The 15,125-nt window shown below is 35.2% G+C and overlaps 1 protein-coding gene across 1 annotated transcript in view; it reads left to right on the forward strand.

Moving 5' to 3' along the window:
- Positions 1–10,726, forward strand: part of LOC148943658 (uncharacterized) — an 88,919-nt gene extending 78,193 nt beyond the window's left edge. Inside the window, exon 4 of the mRNA XM_089101059.1 lies at positions 9,741–10,726. Within this exon, the coding sequence (XP_088957185.1) occupies positions 9,741–10,380 (640 nt within the window). The 3' untranslated portion in view covers positions 10,381–10,726. The remainder of the gene's footprint in view (positions 1–9,740) is intronic.
- Positions 10,727–15,125: the final 4,399 nt, after the last annotated feature.

Genomic DNA, 15,125 nt, shown 5'->3' on the forward strand with positions numbered 1-15,125 from the left:
AGAAATTAAAATGAACTTTGAAAAATCAAGAAAATGTAAATGTGACAAGGTAAAACACAACCAAACACTACTTAAATATTCCAACTCATGCATTTCAACGAAAGAAATTCAAAATTAACTTTGAATAATAAATATATTGTATATGTTACTAGGTAAACCACATCCAAACACTACTGAAATATTCCAACTCTTGCATTTCAACGAAAGAAATTCAAAATGAACTTTGAAAAATCAAGAAAATGTAACTGTGACAAGGTAAACCACAACCAAACACTACTGAAATATTCCAAATCTTGCATTTCAATGAAAGAAATTCAAAATGAACTTTGAAAAATCAAGAAAATGTAACTTTGACATGGTAAACCACAACCAAACACTACTTAAATATTCCAACTCTTGCATTTCAACTAAAGAAATTGAAATGAACTTTGAAAAATCATGAAAATGTAACTGTGACATGGTAAACTACAACCAAACACTACTGAAATATTCCAACTCTTGCATCTCAACGAAAGAAATTCAAAATGAACTTTGAAAAATCAAGAAAATGTAACTGTGACATGGTAGATCACAACCAAACACTACTGAAATATTCCAACTCTTGAATTTCAACGAAATAAATTCAAAATGAACTTTGAAAAATGAAGAAAATGTAACTGTGACAAGGTAAACCACAACCAAACACTACTGAAATATTCCAACTCTTGGATTTCAACGAAATAAATTCAAAATAAACGTTAAATAATCACAAAATAGTAACTGTGACACAGTTAAACCACAACCAAACACTACTGAAATATTCCAACTCTTGCATTTCAACGATAGAAAATCAAAATGAACTTTGAAAAAGCAAGACAATGTAACTGTGACAAGGTATACCACAACGAAACACAACTGAAATATTCCAACTCTTGCATTTCAACGAAAGAAATTCAAAATGAACTTTGAAAAATCAAGAAAATGTAACTGTGACAAGGTAAACCACAACCAAACACTACTGAAATATTCCAACTCTTGCATTTCAACGAAAGAAATTCAAAATGAACTTTGAAAAATCAAGAAAATGTAACTGTGACAAGGTAAACCACAACCAAACACTACTGAAATATTCCAACTCTTGCATTTCAACGAAAGAAATTCAAAATGAACTTTGAAAAATCAAGAAAATGTAACTGTGACAAGGTAAACCACAACCAAACACTACTGAAATATTCCAACTCTTGCATTTCAACGAAAGAAATTCAAAATGAACTTTGAAAAATCAAGAAAATGTAACTGTGACAAGGTAAACCACAACCAAACACTACTGAAATATTCCAACTCTTGCATTTCAACGAAAGAAATTCAAAATGAACTTTGAAAAATCAAGAAAATGTAACTGTGACAAGGTAAACCACAACCAAACACTACTGAAATATTCCAACTCTTGCATTTCAACGAAAGAAATTCAAAATGAACTTTGAAAAATCAAGAAAATGTAACTGTGACAAGGTAAACCACAACCAAACACTACTGAAATATTCCAACTCTTGCATTTCAACGAAAGAAATTCAAAATGAACTTTGAAAAATCAAGAAAATGTAACTGTGACAAGGTAAACCACAACCAAACACTACTGAAATATTCCAACTCTTGCATTTCAGCGAAAGAAATTCAAAATGAACTTTGAAAAATCAAGAAAATGTAACTGTGACAAGGTAAACCACAACCAAACACTACTGAAATATTCCAACTCTTGCATTTCAACGAAAGAAATTCAAAATGAACTTTGAAAAATCAAGAAAATGTAACTGTGACAAGGTAAACCACAACCAAACACTACTGAAATATTCCAACTCTTGCATTTCAGCGAAAGAAATTCAAAATGAACTTTGAAAAATCAAGAAAATGTAACTGTGACAAGGTAAACCACAACCAAACACTACTGAAATATTCCAACTCTTGCATTTCAGCGAAAGAAATTCAAAATGAACTTTGAAAAATCAAGAAAATGTAACTGTGACAAGGTAAACCACAACCAAACACTACTGAAATATTCCAACTCTTGCATTTCAACGAAAGAAATTCAAAATGAACTTTGAAAAATCAAGAAAATGTAACTGTGACAAGGTAAACCACAACCAAACACTACTGAAATATTCCAACTCTTGCATTTCAGCGAAAGAAATTTAAAATGAACTTTAAAAAATCAAGAAAATGTAAGTGTGACAAGGTAAACCCCAAACAAACACTACTGAAATATTCCAACTCTTGCATTTCAACGAAAGAAATTCCAAATGAACTTTGAAAAATCACGAAAATGTAACTGTGACAAGGTAAAACTGAGTCTCTCAATCCCCGTAAAGCTCTTTTAAAAGATACAAAAACTACTTATTTAAAAAAAAAATTTCGTTTTTAATGACCACCAAGTAAATAAAAAACACACGGAATCAGTCAACTGAGTCTCTCAAACACCCTCAAGATCTCTTAAAAGATAAAAAAAAGACATATATAAAATTCAAAATTATATTTTAATGAACATCAAGAAGAGAAAAAAAACTCTGAATTATGCAACTGAGTCTCTCAAACACTTTAAAGATCTTTTAAAAGATACAAAAAATGACCACCAAGTAAAGAAAAACCACGCGGAATCAGGCAACTGAGTCTCTCAAACCCCTTAAAGCTCTTTTAAAAGATACAAAAACTACTGATTTAACACAAAAATTTCGTTTTTAATGATCACCAAGTAAAGGAAAACCACACGGAATTAGGCAACTTAGTCTCTCAAACTCTGTAAAGCTCTTTTAAAAGATACAACAAATGACCACCAAGTAAAGAAAAACCACATGGAATCAGGCAACTGAGTCTCTCAAACCCCTTAAAGCTCTTTTAAAAGATACAAAAACTATTGATTTAACACAAAAATTTCGTTTTTAATGACCACCAAGTAAAGGAAAAACACACAGAATTAGGCAACTGAGTCTCTCAAACTCCGTAAAGCTCTTTTAAAAGATACAAAAACTGACCACCAAGTAAATAAAAACCACACGGACTCAGACAACTAAGTCTCTCAAACCCCTGAAAGCTCTTTTAAAAGTTACAAAAACTACTGATTTAACACAAAAATTTCGTTTTTAATCACCACCAAGTAAAGAAAAACCACACGGAATTAGGCAACTGAGTCTCTCAATCCCCGTAAAGCTCTTTTAAAAGATACAAAAACTACTGATTTAACACAAACATTTTTTTTTTAATGACCACCAAGTAAAGAAAAACCACACGGAATCAGGCAACTGAGTCTCTCAAACCCCTTAAAGCTCTTTTAAAAGATACAAAAACTACTTATTTAACACAAAAATTTAATTGTTAATGACCACCAAGTAAAGGAAAACAACTCGGAATCCTGCAACTGAGTCTCTCAAACCCCATAAAGCTCTTTTAAAAGATACAAAAACTACTGATTTAACACACAAATTTTGTTTTTAATTACCACCAAGTAAAGAAAAACCACACGGAATTAGGCAACTGAGTCTCTCAAACCCTGTAAAGCTCTTTTAAAAGATACAAAAAATACTGATTTAAAACAAAAATTTTGTTTTTAATTACTACCAAGTAAAGGAAAACCACACGGAATCCGGCAACTGAGTCTCTCAATCCCCGTAAAGCTCTTTTAAAAGATACAAAAACTACTGATTTAACACAAAAATTTCGTTTTTAATGCACAGTAAAGGAAAACACGGAATTGGCAATGAGTCTCTCAAACCTGTAAAGCTCTTTTAAAAGATACAAAAACTACTGATTTAACACAAAAATTTCGTTTTTAATGACCATCAAGTAAAGAAAAATCACACGGAATTAGGCAACTGAATCTCTCAAACCCTGTAAAGCTCTTTTAAAAGATACAACAAATGACCACCAAGTAAAGAAAAACCACACGGAATCAGGCAACTGAGTCTCTTAAACCCTGTAAAGCTCTTTTAAAAGATACAACAAATCAGGAGGCATCGGGGCACCGGGGGTCCTTTGGGGGTCCAGAGAACCTTTGCTGTCCGGGGGCTTCCTTCGGGGTGGGGCGGGGGGGATCGGAGCCCTTTGGGGTTGTGTTAAGGGACCTCACAACACCGTTCAAATGTCTCTAACTGTTTCACCGAAATAATTCCCTAAAATAATAATTTGTTCTGAAAAGATATAATCAAATCTTAAAAAGTATTATAATGGAGGCTCAGGAGTCTTTGGGGTGCCGGGTGGTCACACAAAATCAGAAAAAATGTTCAATGTTCCTTTAGTAGCTATGCAATTAGATTAAAAATGAAGATATTTATGCTGAGTTTCAGGTAGCTATGGCTAAGTTTGCTAAAAGACCAGTTATTTTCTTGCGAAAACACGCAAAATCAGAAAAAATAACTGAACCCCCCATGTCACTGGACCCCTGGATAACCGAAAACCCGTACAACTGAACCCCCCAGGTAACTGAACCCCGGGATAACCGAAACCCTGTACAACTGAACCTCCGTGCTACTCTACCCCATTTAACTAATCCCCGTGTAACTGAATCCGTATGTAACTGAACCCTCGTGCAACTCAACTCCCTCAAAACACTTTTCAGCCATTTCTTGTTATTTTTTTTATTTCTAAACTATTTAAAATTGACAACACTGTGCAAACCAAAACACTTTTCGGTCATTTCTTGTTAAAATTATCCAATCGCTAATTACCCCTTTTTTTTTCCACCTTCAAATGTTCCTTTAGTCATTGCTCAGTTAACACTAAGATGTAAATTGAGTAATCCTCTCGCAAGAACAAACCAAACCAGATTATACCCACTTAACCAGATCAAAAATGGCGGTCATACTAACTTGATTAGTAATTGGACTTTCAGTCCTACATTCACGGGCTTCTGCAAAGTGCTATGGACTTCATTGAAAAAATACCAGTTTAAAAAAAAAAAAAATAAATAAACATGTATCTATGAGTTTGACCTCCAAAAAATCGATGTCACAATAGAAAACCCGTCTCTTTGAAAGGTGTAATGACCTGTAGAAATGTTTACCTGCCAGAAAAACCTGTTTGGTACGGGGGCCCCATAGAAATATAATGTTGATTACTACTGTAATTTTTTGTTGTTTTTTTTCGATTATTTTGAAATAAAACAACAAAACAAGGCATTTTACAAAAATATGAGAAAAACTTCTTTGTCAAAATATAGGGAGCAAACGCCCCCTTCCCCATTGGCGCCTCTCTTGTTATATGTATTTATTCGGTGCTTAATTTCTTGTTTAAAGTTTTTTTTGTACGAAGCGACTTCGGCTCTCTCAAAGCTTTGATAGCATTTTAAAAATAAATATTATCGTTATTGTCTTTTACCAAAGGGGTTCAGAAGCGAGTATGTACTGCTTGGGATTGGAGATGGAACTCATGCAACATTGACGAAAGAGATGGAACCCTCGCAACATGTCCGTGTTATCCCCAGAGGCACTGTGTTCTGAACTTACAACTCTTCTGATTAAAATGACCATCTTAAAACTTTGATATGATGCCATGTGGCGGTGGAGAGGGGGCACTAAAACCTTTTGAGGCACTAAAGGATATTATCGCAGTTATTAACTAGTCTGAATTTAACAGGCAAATGTTAAATTGCCACTCTTGAATAACATGCCACTGTAGGATTAAAATTCTAATATCTTCTTCCCCTAAAAAATGGACTAATCATGTATATGCACAACAGTCACTGTGTTCAATTTTTATACTTGTTATAATTATGACCACAGGAGTTGGTTTTAAATCACTGGTTGTCACTACTCCTTCTATTCCATAAAACCCTTTACAAAATGTATCATTCCAGTTTTAATAACCTTAAGTCGATGTAATTTACTGATTTTTTGTGACATTTTCTTACCTCCCACCAGGAGCATATAGAGGGGGTGGCCAACAAGAAAATCAAAATAAATAATAGAATTAATTACCCGAGGAAAACAAGGTAATGTCAGCCAGTGGATAGAAAAGAAGAGAAAATGACAGAAGCAGATATTTCGACAAGGACATCTACCAAGCCATCTTCAATGCTCAAAAAAAGAAGAAAAAACTAACCTTTTGAAGTAAACTCGAACAGAGCACCGAAGACGCCTAGGCCGAGTTCCTTGCCAAAATATCTGCTTCTGTCACTTTCGCTTCTTTTTCTGTTCACTGGCTGACATTACCCTAATTTTCTCGGCTATACAATTTTATTATTCATTTATTATTTTTTCTTGTTTTTCACACGTCATGTATAGCCAGTGCGGTCTTAGAATGTATTAACATACAGAGGCAGAGGACAACTTTCCCCCTCCCCGTTGCTTGTTTCTCTGTCCCTGTCTTCATCTGCCTCTTTCAGGTGAAGTTCAACATGCTAAAATCAGTAACCAATCAGGGTGCAGTCAAATATTGCGGTCCTTACAAAACTCCCTTTCAGTCCTGCAATGATGAGTAATTGGTTCTGACAGTCCTTGGTTGGCGTCGCCTGACTATGACAAATAAATACCCGGCTTATATCTTTGAATGGACCTTCTCACTAAGATATGGATCCTCTCCCCGAAATAAGTTCTTCCTTTCTGGCTCATCAAGTAATATATCACTTTTAGAACTAATATTCCCAGAATTAGCTTTAATTTTATTAAAAAGTCATCCTTTTGGTATAAATCACTTCTAGGTGACAAAAATCATAAGACAATTTTGATACTCTTACTTTACTCAACTTGTGAGCTGATTCCCTAGGGTGCTTTCCATGTCGACCGATTATAACTAATGACAATAACAGATGGGGTTGGGTGACGTCCTTTATAATTAACATGACTTATGGGCGATCAATGCAAAATAATAAGCTGTAAGATAAAAACAATTAATAATAGTTGATTACCAGAATATATGCTTTTTGAAATGGTTTTGGCTAATAAAAAATCAGATAGAATTCAAGCTACTTTGTGGTGTTGAGTTGTTAGTAGGGTAAGCTAAAATATATGTCTTTTTATTCCAACTTTCAAACATAAGATTTTGTGGTTGACCAATCAGGGGGAAGATCCCCCCTAGATTTAAAAAAATGCTTTTTCTTGGTTGGACGGGGCCTTATCAAGTATTTTGATTGGAAAAATTAAAAAATAACAAATTTAGCCCCCCTAAATATAAAAAAAATGCATTCCCACTCCCAAATTTCTGTTGCAGCCACAGAACGGCGAGGCCAAATTACTCAGTGGAAAACATCGTACCCTAGAACAGTTATTTTTGAATATGAAAATTAAAGTTTTACTCTGGGTTCCCACTGATGTGGTTTCACGCAAAAATAGCCGTTTTTGCATGATCCGTCAAATTTCCTGCGTTTTTCGCTGTAAGTTTCTGCGTCACAACGGTTCAACGGCTGAGTTGAAGATATTTCTACTGTGCCATTGAGAATCGCATCCGTCATTCTGAATTGAAAGCTTTGTAGAACCATAAATTGCAAGTAACTGAGAAACTAATCATATTTATCAGAAGTATTCCATTAATTTTTGACAAACAACATTAATATAAGTATTTAATACTCGAGGCCTAGGGGAATATTTCCAGAGAAATGAGCATAGAAGATGAGAATTATATTCTTTTTTAGGCATGGCTGGCTTAAGCTAATACAGAATGTTTTTGAATGTTTTTTTTGGCTTCTAGGGCTTGGTTTAGCCTATTCCTATTTAAATATCGCATAATATTTTTGCGTTTCAACGGCTGCAGTGAACCGTTTCTGTGTGAATGTTTTTGCGATTTTCCGACATCTGCTATCCGTCAGCCGTTTTGCGTGAAAAAAAAAATCGCATCAATGGGAACCAAAAGTTAATCTTGTTTCCGTTCCAACATCGGGCCAAGGTAAAAACGCAATTTTGACGGAAGGACATAATCAAGCTAGACAGTCATCAACGTACGTTGAATCACTCACGGCAACCTTAAGCTATTTTTGAAGGTTGATGGTTTGCTCTAGTAACCATAATTATGATAGTAAAATAATCCATCAAAATCAATATTGAGCTGAATTTAGATTAGTTTTCACTTAATCAGACATAATAACGCTAGAAGGTCGGTTTAACGGGCATCCTATAAGATTAGGGCTGCAAACATATTTGCAGTACATCCTAATCTTTGATGGGTTTTAAGGGTGAAAAAAGTAATCGGATAAAAAAATTTTTTTGTTCTTATAATGCAAAAATCTGAAAAGGTAGTGAACTGACACGTACGAAGGATTTCATTATGTAGGAAGGGGCCAACTTAAGGGGGGATATTTTTTAAGTTACATGCCAAAGTAGGAGGATCACACTGGAATTATAAGCTATTCACGAAAATAGTAAACACCTCCAAATTTAGGAGAGGATACATGCCATAACTCCCCTATGAGTACATTCTTGTTTGTTAATATCTGAATTTTTGGGGTAAAGGAAACATTTTTGGGGCCACATTAAATGTATCCAAGTGTTAGGTATATATGGGGGGATTTTATCGTGAGGAGGGGGATGTGACTTATTCAAAAAAATAATCAAACAGATGAAATCTCAGACAATCTAGACAGTCTCACAAATATCAAGGATTGAGGAAGGAAGGGCTCAAAGGCTCGTATCCAAAAGTTCCCTGATCCCTGATATGATCTGGTTCCCTGATTACTGGTTTTTTAAGCATCTGCAAAAAAAATTACAGAACAAACAACTTTAACAGCCTTCTTCATAATTGCTTTTTACTTTTCAAAAGTGTTAGATTTCAATTACATTTAATTTCCAGCAGAAAGAAAAATAGTTGTGTACATCCTTTTGGCTGCTTGATAACTTAATCTGCTATGAAACAAAAAGTTGCAGTAGAGGCATCACTCTCAGAAATACATTATACATAAATGGGTGTTAGAAGTAAACTTCACAAAACCTTAAATTAATAGTAGCACAAGCTCTTGGCATTTCCTTTTATTATTTAAGCATTTGCCTATGCCTAAGTGTTTGCTTTAAAATATGGTACCGAATTTGAAAAAGCCTTCAATTTAACAGAGCCTTCTAGAGGCCGAATTTTAACAAACACAAGCTCTCCAAGCAGGGGTGTCGTTTGGGGGGGGCAAGGGGGGCGGTTGCCCCCCCCCCCAATAATGTGGAGAAAAAAATATTACACATCCCATGCCCTTTGACTATCCAGTTATGGACCCTTCTCCCCCCTTCCCCCGATAAAAATGCTGGAGATTCGCTCCTGTCCCCAAGTCCTATAATTGCGTGCCAAATTGTAGGTAATATGCTGCATGAAGTGGCATGAAGATGTCATAAGAAAATGACTGGTTTCAGTTTTGTGTTTTTTATTTTATTTAGAGTAAGTGAAACCATTATAGTTTTAAGCCGCTTTAGTTTTTGCTGGGATCCGTTTTTTTAATCCTTGTCATCCGAAAGTAAATCTGTACGAGGTAAGTGAAGAGCATTCTGAACGAGACAGAGCATTTGAGTGTTGGCTTAATTTGAAACTTGCTCCACGGCTTAGGTACTGGACATTAATGATTATTTTTCCTTGGGTTTAAGTTTGCTTCCCTACGTAAATATCAATAAATATTAAACAACGTAGCATAAACGTAAAACCTATTCACATAAGCCTGCAAGTTGTGTAATGCATGCAGACTTAATCTGTCGTTATGCAGAACATACAGGAAGGAAGATTTGTAGTCCCATGTCGTGTATGTTCCAATTTCCATGTAACCCAAATCTATGTATGTATATATATAATCATAGTTAAAATATTTTTTTCAGGAAAGAAATCATCAGACCTGAAACACGAGGGACAATGCACTCGACTGCATCCATGCCGCTCCTTGCCCCAATAGCTCCAACACCTTATGGGCAAATGGTGTATGGAGCAGCTTCCACGTGGGATGGTGAGCCATGTCCTGTACATGGAGCAAATTCCATACCACCTGTACATGGGATGCATATGTACCATCCCTTGCCCTTTGCACCAACACCATACCCAGCCATGTATCCAGCACATCATCCAGGGATGCGAAGGGCTGCTTCAGTGCATGACTTTAACTTGTATGGCCCTGGACAATTTATGGGATACCGTTTACCACCTCCTGCCGGTACTAGAGCTGCCTCTGTTCGAGGATCAGTGATTATGATGCCCCATAAAGCACCGTCATTACCACCAATCCCACCACCGAACTTACTGCCACCTTTGCAAAGACCTCGTATGGCACTAACAGAGAAAAAAGACCAAAAAGGAACGACACCACCTCTACCACCTAAAATACCACCTCCAGTCGAGAAAAAGCAAGAACTAGTGACATACAAAAATTGTTGTAAAGGTAATATATTAGTGTTGTGGTCTATATTAGCCGTTATAGCATTTGGTATAGTGTTGGGTGTTGTTTTAAGTTACATAGTGCGTTGACACCAATAAACCACAGATTCTTTTTTAATCTGTTATTTTTCCCAAGTGATGTGCCAGTGAGCAAAACTGATGAGATTTTGGGTGAATATTGATCTAGCGGAAAAATTGTAAAAAAAAAAGTGTGTTTTTTAGCTTTAATTTTGTGTGAAAACGTTATACCAAGTTTCACGCAACTGCAATCAAAAAGGACGAAGTCTGACAATTGAACATGAAATTATTAAGAGGAAAAGTCGATCAATGTTATATAGATAGAACCATTTTAATTAGTTGCAGTTCGTGAAAGGATTTATTTGCAAGGAATTCTAAATTTTATTATTATGGAATAATAGATTGCAAGAAATCATTATTTAAGTATTTTAATTATTTCCCATAAATCTTACGTTTTTTAGGTCAATTAAACCCTGTCTATGTGAAAGCACCGTAAACTGTGTTGACTTTTTTTTAGTTTAGTAATTATAGGGTGGAATCGTCAGCAGATGAAACTTTCATTGTGCAAACTGCCAAAGTCCACAAAACAAACTACAAAGAAAATGTATAGCAACAGAGCTTTGTGGAGCACTTTATTGCAACTGGTGGATGGGATGTCCAGTAATTTTATTTGTTTTATTATATGAGGAGTGAGCAGGGAGTTAATTGGCCCCTCCCCTACGGTGAAAACATGTTAATATGTTCTGAAAAAGAGAATTGTTATCAGGAGATAGAGTAGCAGGAGATCAATGAGATTGTTCACGCATAGCACGAACCATAGAGTACAAACGATTTTTGTATGTGGGCAACTCCTTTGTTAATATATGCAGTTGAGAGCTAATCAAGCGCTCTAACTCTAATGCGGGGCTCCCACAGCGTCAATAAAGTTAATAAAGCTATCCACAAAGTTAATAAACCGTTTTCGTCGCATAAATTTGTTGACTTATTGCTGTCGGAAAAAAGTTGAACCTTAGTCAACTTTTTCAAGAAAGTCCGCAAAGTTCAACCAATAGCACAAGACGTGTGGAAAATATCAAATATACAAAATACAAATTAGTGTCTACAAATATTATAGTGTATACTTGTTTAAATTTGTTGCTTGGTAAAAGAATAAGGGTTACACAAAAAATATTTTCATTTATTATTAAAGGGGAAAAATTCTTAAAAAGATGTTTTTCTCAGCTCCATCCCTGGCAATTTCAGTTGCTTTCCATGAAAAATTGCAGTAAAGTCAAAAAGGTGAAATTCTTGTGTGAGTACACAAACTTTATGGTTTGCACTTTCAAGAAAAACCCTTATTAACTTTATTGACGCCGTGGGAGCCCCGCATAAAGCCACTAAAATAAAAATAAAAAGTGACCTTAGTCAGAATTGGGATCAAAATTGATCGTAAGACGTTTTACAAACAAATAAAGTGTCCCGTACTAAGTTTGACATGTTGGTGTCTTCAAACCATGCATTCGACAAAAAAAGAAACTTAACCTATATATGTATATGTTACCGTGACTGTCCAAAATTCGTGAATGTCGACATTCGCCAGTTAATGTTCAAAATGTCTTTTTTTCTGTTAATGGATTTTTTCTTTGCATTAATTGTTAGATCTAGTCTGCAGGTTATCTTAGAACTTATTTGTGTATTCATCATTGGAATTTCGTCTGAAAAATCCATTATTTGGACAAGATATCCAGATTAGCAACTATCAGTTTCTTAGGCCAGTTCAATTACTGAATGTGGAAATCGGAATTTTCCTTCAGATGCGTTCCGGCTGGACAATGAAACGGAAAATTTCGTCCAAAAAAAAACATTTTGACCAAAACTTTAGTGATGTTAGTGTTATGTATGTTCTAGGCTTACTCGAAATCGAAAATACTAGGTCTATGCCTGCTTAAAAAAAAAGTTAGAGTCTCCATGCCTGATTTGCCCCTAGCTGATAATCCAGAGAGGGAAGTTTAACAACCATATTTTTGGCATCAAAATGTTATAGTTTGCATCTTAATTATTTAGTACAGTTCTTTTGGATTCAATAAAAAAGAAGCTTCAATCAAAAATCAATAAAAAAGGGTGTTCAACTAGCTGATTCCTTTATAGAATTCTTCACACAATTATCACAGCCATTTCTCACCTGTGCTTACTAGAGCAAGACACATAACAGTAGCTGATTTTCATCCATCTTTTTGCGTACAGGTCCAAAATATGTCACTTTGCTGTAACGTGATCTCTTTCAGGACTTAAAAGGCACGTGATTTTTAATCTATGTTCAAATGAGCCTCTTCCATCTTTTACATTGTACGTGTACACAGTTCCATTGTTCTCCACTGCTTCTTCCTGAAGTTTCCGTCAATTATAATTACAAATTGAAGAAAGAAATTTGGGCTGAAATAAGATTCTTAAAACAATATAAATGTCTTCAAAGGTTCAAGCCCCTTCATGACTAGAACTTATTAAGTCAAAAATTCATAGGGAAATCATGCAGATTTTTGGTAGCTGTGCGTCTGATATTGACTAGGTCAGAATTTTCCTTCGATACTTTTTTAGGCCCTGTTTGGGCCAAAATTTCGGTTTTGCGGCTCAAAATACCAAAAATCGGCACTTTGCTTTGTTAAATTATGGAACTTGTAGGTTGTATGCATATACCTTTTAATGATTCTCAATTAATTCCCAATCTCAAAATTTTTACTCGATAGCATTTCGGCCAAGGTTGGGTCAAAAAATTTCGTAAATGTTTGCACGCTGTATTTTCAAACAGTTCGTGGTAAGGAACTGTAAGTAAGTAGCCACCCGGCTCAATAGTAACCGAAACTCTAAAAAACGGAATATTGATACCAATAAATACATCAAAAAGAATAAAATTTTTATGCTGATTTAAAATATATATATTTCATCAAGTTTAATCTTGCCAATCAAAAGTTACGTGCCTGAGAAAATTTACCTTATTTTCGATAAAGGGGGGAAACAACCCCTAAAAGTCATAGAACTTTAATAAAAATCACACCATCAGATTCAGTGTATCAGAGAACACTACTATAGATGTTTCAAGCTCATATCTCCAAAAATGTGGAATTTTTTATTTTTACCAGAACAAAGATCACGGATGCGTGTTTATTTGTTTTTGTTTTTTTTGTTGTTTTTTTTTTCGCCCGGGGTGATCGTATCGAAACCATTGGACCTAGAATATCGCGGTAGGGCTCATTCGAACGTAAATTAAAAGTCCTAGTGCCCTTTTTAAGTGACCAAAAAATGGAGGGCAACTAGGCCCCCTCCCACGCTCATTTTTTCACAAAGTCACCTGATCAAAATTTTGAGACAGCCATTTTGTTCAGCATGTTCGAAAATATTTTAAGTATGTCTTTTAGGATGACTTAATCCCCCAAAGCTCCCGGGGGGAGGGCTGAAAGTTATGAATTTTACCAAATGTTAACACATGGCATTAGTTATTGGGAAGTATACAGACGTTTTCTGGGGTGTTTTTCCCGGGTAGGGGGGGTGGGGGTGGGGGCGGGTGTTATGTGGGAGGATCTTTCCATGAAGGACGTTTTCATGGGGGAAGGGACATTGCTATGAAGGGGACGCCGGACTTCCCAGCATTATTTAAAAAAAGATCAGAAATTAAATATAAAAAAAACAAGCTTTTCAACTACAACAGCCGCAACATCAAAACTTTAAACGAACGGAAAATATTACATATATGATTGGGCTCACTCCCTAGTCAATACCTCACGCTTTAAGCCAAATATTTATTAGTACTTTCATAAGAGCTATTTATTCTAATTAACGGCCTTTGTGATTAAGCGGTCATTTTTAAAGAAGGGCTCATTCGAACGTAAATTAAAAGTCCTAGTGCCCTTTTTAAGTGACCAAAAAAAGGAGGGCAACTAGGCCCCCTCCCACGCTCATTTTTTCCAAAGTCATCTGATCAAAATTTTGAGATAGCCATTTTGTTCAGCATGGTCGAAAATTCAATAACTTTGTCTTTGAGGATGATATAATCCCCCACAGTCCTCGGGGGAAGGTCTGCAAGTTACGAAATTTGCCCAATGCTTACATATAGTATTGGTTATAGGGAAGTATACAGAAGTTTTCAGGTTTTTTTTTGGTAGTTTGGGGGGGGGGGAGGGTGTTACGTAGGAGGATATTTCCATGGAGGAAGTTTTCATGGGGGAAGAGACATTGCTATGAAGGGGGTGCAAGATTTCCCAGCATTATTTTAAAAAACGATCAGAAATTTAATAATTAAAAATAAAAACAATTTTTTCAACTGAAAGTAAGGAGCAACATCAAAATTTTAAAACGAACAGAAATTAATGCGTATATGATTGGGTTCACTCCCTAATTATTACCTCACTCTTTACGCTAGTGTTTTTTTTTACTTTCACCAGATCTATTTATTCTAATTAACGGCCTTTGTGATTAGGAGGTCATTCTTAAAGAATTGGAACAAAATTTGAACTTAGCGTAAAGAGCAAAGTATTGACTAGTGGACGAACCACGTAATATACGTAATAAAAATATATGGATACAGAAGTTCGTTACTTAAGTAAATTCGTAAGTTACGTCAGAAAAAAATTTCGAGAAAGCCATTTAGCCAAAAAAAAGTAAAATTAATATGAAAATTTCGTTTTAATTATTCATGTACGGTGAGCCGAAATAAAAGCTGCATTAACTCCAACGTTTAGAAATTAAAATTAAAAAAACAAGTTTTTTTAACTGAAAGTAAGTAGCAACATTAAAACTTAAAACGAACAGAAATCATTCTGTATATGAAGGGGGCTGCTCCCTCC

This window comes from Artemia sp. Qi Xiang Cuo, chromosome 15 (assembly GCF_049724085.1).
Source record: "Artemia sp. Qi Xiang Cuo chromosome 15, ASM4972408v1, whole genome shotgun sequence".
Classification (NCBI taxonomy): domain Eukaryota; kingdom Metazoa; phylum Arthropoda; class Branchiopoda; order Anostraca; family Artemiidae; genus Artemia; species Artemia sp. Qi Xiang Cuo.